The 8,400-nt window shown below is 31.6% G+C and overlaps 1 protein-coding gene across 1 annotated transcript; it reads left to right on the top strand.

Moving 5' to 3' along the window:
• The first annotated feature begins 6,026 nt into the window (after positions 1-6,026).
• LOC112084512 lies at positions 6,027-8,175 on the top strand. The gene is made up of 2 exons (XM_024153662.1): positions 6,027-8,037; positions 8,093-8,175. Exons 1-2 carry the CDS (start codon positions 6,027-6,029, stop codon positions 8,173-8,175), a joined length of 2,094 nt encoding a protein of 697 aa, XP_024009430.1.
• The last annotated feature ends 225 nt before the right edge of the window (positions 8,176-8,400 follow it).

The following is an 8,400-nucleotide window of genomic DNA, read 5'->3' as shown; positions in this document are numbered from 1 at the left end:
TATTGCTCCCAAGAAATGGGAGAAGAAGACTCTTTCTTCTTGAGACACAACGTGCTTATCGTTCCTCTCACGCCTTTGCTTTTGCTTTTTTAGGTTTGTCGGTTTTATTTTTCATATCATGTATATATATATAGCCGTAGAAATGTCGCATATTCGTTTGGGATCATAAAAAACTAAGATTTGTTAGTATTTGATTCTCAATAATTTATTAGAATAGTCTCTAATAAGTTTCCTTTTATATACCGATTTTTTTTACTATAAACGTAACACCAATGATGTTCTAGAAGTGCCTAGTTAAACAATTGATTGACCTATTCTAACTGGATATTAATTGGTTTACGTACCTCTCAGGGTTATCATAGAAAAATAAAATTGATAACTCTTTCAATTAGTTGCTAACTTAGATGATTGGTCGGTATATTAGCTGAATCTCTAGTCGATTTAACGTTAAAACCATATAGCCCGCAACCATATCGACTAATCCACCATTTTGGCGAATATATCGACTGATCCACCTTTTTCATTATACTGTTATGCATAGGGTACGTGTATTGCATTAATTGTAAAATATTTGGAAGAGGTAAAAAATAACCATAACTGTCTTGGATGCTATCACGCTAATGTATAAGGAATATCCATCTTTTTTTTTTTGGAACTTTCAAGGAATATCCAACTTCCGAAACAGAGTAAATTAATGTAAAATGTAGTTGACAACATCACGATATACTATATTTAAACCCAAAAAAAAACATCACGATATATATACATATATATATGTGAATAATATGTTTATGTACAACTTCAAAAAAAAAAAAAGAATAATATGTTTATGTATCATGCTGTCAAACTTTTAATTAATTAGAATTAATTGCAACTTGGTAGACCACACGATGACATAACCAAGTGCTAATCGCCAAGTAACAATGTTTTCATACACATGTAACACGTTATACTATTTTTTCTTTTGTTAAAGCATACCCTTTGTAGTTTTCTGATTTTCTTTGTTGCTTTACCTTTTTCCTATTTTTTCCTTTTTAAATAAATAATTAAGAATACAAAAGTTTATAATATTACATTCACATATGTTTAAATAAAAGACAAATTCTTTTTTTCGTTTTTGTTATTATATCTTTTATAAAATTAAATAACTAACAATAACAATAAAATTAAAGAACTAACAATTATTATATTTTTACAATCTTAATTTTGGGACTTTTGTGAAAAACACAGGTATGTCGAAGACTCGGGACTACTACCAAAAACATTAGATTTTATTATGCGGTATGTAATTCAAAAGTTTAACCAATAAATGATACTGCTGCACATAATTTCGCATCAGATTAAGATCATATATGAAGAAGAAAATAATGGATTTATAATTTGTGAGCAAGTAAAACTTATTTATAAAAAAAATTATCACAATTATTTCTTTTGTTGTATTTTTTATATTATATATATCGTATATATCTGTTTATATAATATTTTTTTTTAAGTTCTATTTGACTTTGTAATTCTAATTTAAAATCAACAAAATTGCTTTTAGTAATATATATATATATATATATATTGCCTCTAACATTGCCTCTCGCTATGTTAGTATAAATCCTTTTTGCAAACTTCATTTTATTTTATTTTTCTTGAAAATTTATAATATTATACTATTATTTTTCTTTTTTACATATGTCACGATCATGTGGATTAGAATCTTATAATTTATGTTTTTATTTTTTTTATTTATATTATTAATGTCACGGTCTTTATAACAAAAACAATATAATGATCTCGTGAATAAAAATTATCCTCACGTTGAAAGATTTAGTTTTCACATATACAAAATCTAATTTCCTTTTTAAAAATTTTCAAACAGATACTTGAATTTAGTTCGCCTAATTTTCTGAGTGAACATCAAGAACATGCCACTTGAGAAAGAACAAAAAAATCCGCAAACCTACTACATGTAAAATGTCCAGACCGAAACCCAATTAACTAAATAACATATATGGATTGTTTGCGCATGGAACAAGTTTATGTTTTTCCCCTAAATGAGAGACCATGCCACCAAGCACCAACCGCAGTCCAGTTTTTCCTTTTTTGACTTGCGCTGAGTTCACAATCCATATTTTATAATGATATGTAATATAATGTACATACTAAAGCGTAATTTTGTGTTGACATTTTTGTACGATAACGTAATTCTGGTGCGTACGGCACCGGCATATAAAGTTTATCGTCATCTTGTTGTTTCGCCTTATTCAGGCCTCCTTTGTCCTCTCTTGTTGACTTATTATTTTCTTCTAATATTTTTCTTTTGGAATTTAATAATTATTACATTTGATTGTTACATTTTACCGAAGAAACAAGATCCTAATATACAGTATTGTATTGTATCACCTCGTTAGGCCATAGCCTTCGTATTTATTAATTGTTTTATGGCCTCATGGGGCAGTTAATCTACAACACAATAGCAATGTGAACATGACGTATCCTACATACAAATTTGAATTGCAAAGCTTTTATATATATATATATATATATTTTCGGGATAACTTTGAGTAAATTCCAGACCTATAGAAGGATTAAAACTAATTTATGGAGGAGGTGCAGCCCGTGGATAAATCATTTCTCTGGATATTCAAATTAATAAGCCATAAGCAAAAATCCATATCTATATCTATATCTATGTAAGTATCCAAAAATAATGTGTTGGAGTTTCGTATAACAAGTAGATTGAATTTGAAACGTGTTAGTGTCCCAAATCATTCTTCTTACCTCTTGACTACAAGATCTTGGACTTTTCCAGTATATTAGGAACAAAAGTTTTGGTTATGGGTCTGATTGTTAGGTTGAGTTAGAGTAAATATGAAAAAGAGAAATAGTTTTTCAATTACTCTACTTTTTCTCCAAACAGATAAAAAAGAAAAAAAGAAAAAATTACTCCGTTTTATTGAAAATTCTAGTCTTTTCTTGTCTAAAAGGAAAAAAAAAAGTTGTGAATGGTAAATTTAGTAGACTATAAAATAAGAGAAGAGAAAAAACATTATCTAGAGTTAAAATACAGTAAAACCTCTATAAATTAATAATGTTGGGACCATAATATTTTATTAATTTATCGTGATATTAATTTATCTATAAATTAATAATTATTAATTTATAGAGAAAAATTGTTTTCTGCATATAATTTTCTAAAAATTATTTTGGAATAATGTTATATTTTAAAATTTTAACAAATATCATAATATAAATTATGATTAAAAATCATAACTATCACAGTAAAATAGTTTTCTCCATATTGGATTATCCATATAAAAATATACATGTTTATAAGTTTAAAATTTATAAAAAAAACTATGGCTACTATCAGTATTATTGATGATAAAATTGAAGATAACACTACAATACATTTAAAAACATTTATATGTAAGAAAATCAATTATCACATCAAAAATCATCATAAATTTTAAATGTATACAGTAAAACCGCAATAAAAGCTACCTATATAATAATTAGAGAGATGAGAACCAATGAGATTTCAAATTTAACTAAAAACGAACACATTAGTCATATTTTAGAATATTAAATTTATATATATTTTCATAAATTTATATCATTATTAATTTATATTTTTGTTGGGACCATATATTTACATAAGAGTTTCAAAAAAAATTATTATCTTATTATCTTATCGAATTTGATGGATTTTTACATTGGCTCGACTTGGGACCAGCAAATTTATTAATTTATAGTGATTATTAATTTATCGAGTATTAATTTATAGAAGTTCTACTGTAGTAGCATAAACGTCCTTCTTGTTCGACCAAAAAAAAAACTGAATTGAGAGTAAAACAAGTTTTGCTATTTTCCGTCTCTCTAACACTATCTTCCCATCACAAGCTTATTCTTTTCTTTTGAAAAAATGGTGAGAGTAACAAAAAATAACCAAATAACCAAATTAATATTTAATTTTTTTTTTCCTTTTACCCTCATTTTTTATTTTTATTTTTTCCCTAATACTCTACATTATTACCACTTTATTATCCTTGTTACCATTATTTCACACCATCTTTCGGTCGTATGTACTGTGATAATTAAGCCCTTTTTGGTCTAACCAGATGATAATTATTTTATTTTCTTTTATACGTACCAAAAAAAAAGATGATAATTATTTTATGAAGAAAATGAAAATGTTTATAAAAGAGTTATGAATAGAGAGACCTTAGTTAACAGCAATTATGAATCCAAAATTTGCCAAATTGTTTGCATCACAATGAATTATGAAAAAAAGATCCCTTTTCGGCAAAGTTATAATTAATTTACATATAAGTGAACCCACGGTGAAAGCTGGTTCAGTCGTATATCATGGACTGTGATAATTAAGCCCTTTTTTGGTCTAACCAGATGATAATTATATTGAGAAGAAAATGAAAATGTTTATAAAAGAGTTAATATGGATAGAGAGACCTTAGTTAAAAGCAATTATGAATCCAAAATTCGCCAAATTGGTTGTATCACAATGAATTATGAAAAAAAGATCCATTTTCGGCAAAGTTATAAATAATTTACATTTAAGTGAGTTATAAATAATTTACATATAAGTGAACCCACGATGAAAGCTGGTTAAGTCGTAGATCATACGTGGGACCAAAAAAATAAAGATAGTCAGAAGCTCTTATCAAATGAAATTGAAACGATGAGTATTATAGTATTAGTGACCGTACAGATCATGCGTCTTAATCTTAGTCTTAATCTTTATCGCCATATTACAGGCTGTATCTGTTATTTTATATTTAAACATATTTCTGTCCCATCAAACTTTCAAAAGCCAAAGTCTGAAACCAGATTTCTATTTTGTTTTGAGAAAATTAATTTATGTTTCTGACAATTTCTGTCAACTTTGTTGACAATTTTTAAAAGCCAGAAGTAAAAACTCTTCCCATTAATGCGTACGATTTTTTGTTGTTGGGTCAAAATTATAATTAAATAACTCTTTTTGATTGATGAATGTAGACAATATGTTAGAGGTTTAACCACCACGTCATGTTAGCCAATGAGATGACTAAGTGCTTTTACTAGAAATATCTACCATTTAATATGCTAATTGACTCTCTTTTTTTAATGTTCACCGCCTAATTTAATGAATGACACTGTATTATTCTCCACAATTTTTGGTTTCAATGACATTTGAATGTATGAATATGGCTTCGATGGTTTCCTTCATGATATACATCGGCAGTGAGTAGGAGAATGACTTTAACCTCAAATACTCTTAATGAGTTTAAAAAATTCTATATACTCTCCTTTTATTCTACATACTCCTCTCTATTTTTCACCTTTTTATTTTACCTTTTATTTAAAAATAGACCCACTCTCTTTAAACCAAACCAATCTCTCACCTCTCACCCATTCCACACCAATTAATTTTGGTTTTACTTTGAACCTACCCAACCTAACCACCTAACAACAACTAATGTTAATGAGACCCACTTTCTTCTTCTTCTTTCTTTCTTCTTCGTACGTAGAAACCAGAAAACAAAAATTTTACAGCTCCCTTGAAGCTTCAGCGATCTTCCTTCAAAACTCTGGAAGCTTCCGCGATCTTCAACCCTTGACAAATACATATCCTGCAGCATTTCTTCAGCTGATCTCGACAACCCAGAACGTGATTTGAAGGTAAATTCTTCTCTTTTCAACAAAAACGAGTTTATGCATTTAGGGTTTAGAAATTATGTTTGTGGTTTTTTTTTCTGTTAGTAAACTTATGTATACGTTTGTTCGGGCTTTACATTGGTTATTTAAGTATATTAGAGTACTAGAATACGTATGAATCTTTCAGAAGCGTCGATCTGTAACCAGAAGCTTTTAGTACAACTGTTTTACTTAGACAACTGGTGCAACTAGTACTATTGGTGTACAACTATAAATATATTCTAACGGTTTTTATTTTTTCTTTTAACAGAACGATGAGTAACACTCGATGCACAATCATATGTTTTGATTCGGGGGGATGTTATTCAAAGGACGGTGAATACATGAGGTGGAACTCAGAAGAGGTTGAAATTCATACTTTAGTGATTAAGACATCTATGGAAGAGATCACTTACAATGGGCTGGTTGATAAAATTTGCAAAAAGCTTATGGTAGATGGAGCTATGACGCAGCTTAGACTTAGCTACTTTCCACTGATATTGGATCCCAAGAAGCCATCATATGTTCGGAATGATGAAGATGTATTTGGTTATCTAATGCAAGTGAATAATAATCAGTGTAGAAGGGTTTTGCATGTGGAGCTCATCACAGATGTTGAGCAAAATGAGGGATTTATGCAACCGTCAGAGCCACAACATGGTGATGATGTTAATGATGGTATGGATACTTTTTACAAAGGTGAACCATCAGAACCGCAGAAGGAAGATGTTGTTAGTGAAGATGCTGAAGATGGTGAAGATGGTGAAGATGTTGGAAATAATGTGCATGAAGACTTTGGTATGTATGATGATATTGAGGTGGCACCTGCTGTAGAAGGAGATGTGTACGTGAATCATACATGGGAAGATGGTATTGATTTAGTTGTAGGACAAGAATTTGGCAAAAAGGAATCATTACAAGAATTAGTGTTTGTAGCCTCCCGTAAAAATGGTTTTGAGTTTGATATCATCCAGTCAGATACACGTCGATATGTGTTAAAATGTCGTGGAGCAAAAGATGGGTGTAAGTGGTATTTACGAGCTGCAAAGACGAAGAATTCAGATCTTTTCTCAGTTAGAACGTACATCAAGATTCATACATGTTCTCGAGCTACTACAGTTACAAGCAAAAATCGAAGGAAAGGCACACCACAGTTGGTCAGGTCTATTTGTCATTCTGATTATCCAGGCAAACTTAAAACTCCAGCACCACAAGAACTGATTGGTTTGGTTCAAAACGCATTTGGTGTTAAAGTATCATACTCCACTGCATGGAGAGGTAAAAGAGCAGCTGCTAATGATGTGCGGGGAAGTCCAGAGGAGAGTTATCAGTTGTTGCACTCTTATTTGTATATGCTAGAGTACATGAACCCTGGTACACGCACTTATGTGGAATTGGATGAGGGAAACAGGTTTAAGTATCTATTCTTTGCCTTGGGAGCTTGTCTTGAGGGTTTTCAAGTCATGAGAAAAGTGATTGCTGTGGATGCTACCCACCTTAAGAATGCATATGGTGGTGTTTTAATTGTTGCTACAGCTCAGGATCCTGACCATCACCATTATCCAATTGCTTTTGGTGTAGTTGATGGTGAGAAAGAGGCAAGTTGGATGTGGTTTATGAGCAAGTTGAGATCAGTTGTACCAGATGTTCCTGAACTGGTTTTTCTTTCTGATAGAAACGTAAGTCTCCTCAAGTCAATACGTGAGGTCTTTCCATTGTCTCAGAATGGAGTTTGTATATATCATTTGTCTCAAAACGTGAAAGGAAATGTGAGTGGAGTCAATAGAGCGACTTGTGCGAAGAAGTTCCGAGCTTGTGCTCATGCTTATACAGAGAATGAATTCTTGACACTATATAGTGCTTTTAGGAAAATGTATCCAGATGCAGCCGACTATCTGGACAGAACTGTTGGTGAGGAGAAATGGGCAAGATGCTATTTTCCCGGAGACAGGTATAACATAGACACCACCAATTGTGCAGAATCTATCAATGGCGTTTTTGTAGAAGCAAGGAAATACTCGCTGTTACCAATGATTGATGTGATTATTGCGAAATTAGCTGAATGGTTTAACAAGTATAGGAAGGCGTCTAATGAAGTTTCTACGGCACATAAGCTTGTGCCATATGTGGAGAACGAAATGCATGTGAGATGTGTGGAAGCAAATACCTTGACGGTGCATGAGTTAAACAGCTACCACCTTGAGTACAATGTGATTGGGCGTGATGGAAAGGTTTATCTGGTTGATATGAGAAATAAAAGTTGCAGTTGCAAGAGGTTTGATATCGACAAGTATCCGAGTGTGCATGCAATAGCAGCTGCTATCTTTATGAGCGGGGATAGAGAGCTCCATCTACGTGAATTTTGCTCCCACTATTATTGGATGGAACATTGGTCGTTGGCTTACTGCAGGACAATCTATCCAGTCCTCCATAAAGATGACTGGGTTGTTCCTGACCATATCCGAGCAAAATGTATATTTCCTCCAGAAATAATTAAAAAAATAGGACGCATCAACACAATTAGGCATCCATCAGTTGGAGAACATCGAGGGAGAGGAAGAGGAAGAAGAGGAGGAAGAGGAGGAGGAAGAGGAAGAGGCCTAGGAGCATGGTTGTTTAATGATCCTAATGTACCAGACCAAGAGGAAGCAGAATAGTAATCGCTGTACAACTAGTACAACTATCGGGTACAACTAGTATAACTATCGGGTACAACTA

The sequence above is a fragment of the Eutrema salsugineum genome, unplaced genomic scaffold (assembly GCF_000478725.1).
Source record: "Eutrema salsugineum unplaced genomic scaffold, Eutsalg1_0 scaffold_4, whole genome shotgun sequence".
Classification (NCBI taxonomy): Eukaryota; Viridiplantae; Streptophyta; class Magnoliopsida; order Brassicales; family Brassicaceae; genus Eutrema; species Eutrema salsugineum.
This window is presented reverse-complemented; position numbering and strand designations above follow the sequence as displayed.

Coding starts and splice junctions, on each gene's coding strand:
- LOC112084512 (XM_024153662.1), top strand. CDS start 6,027: ATGAGGTGGAACTCAGAAGAGGTTGAAATTCATACTTTAGTGATTAAG. Junction 8,038..8,092: donor GGATAGAGAGCTCCATCTAC/GTGAATTTTGCT, acceptor GGCTTACTGCAG/GACAATCTATCCAGTCCTCC.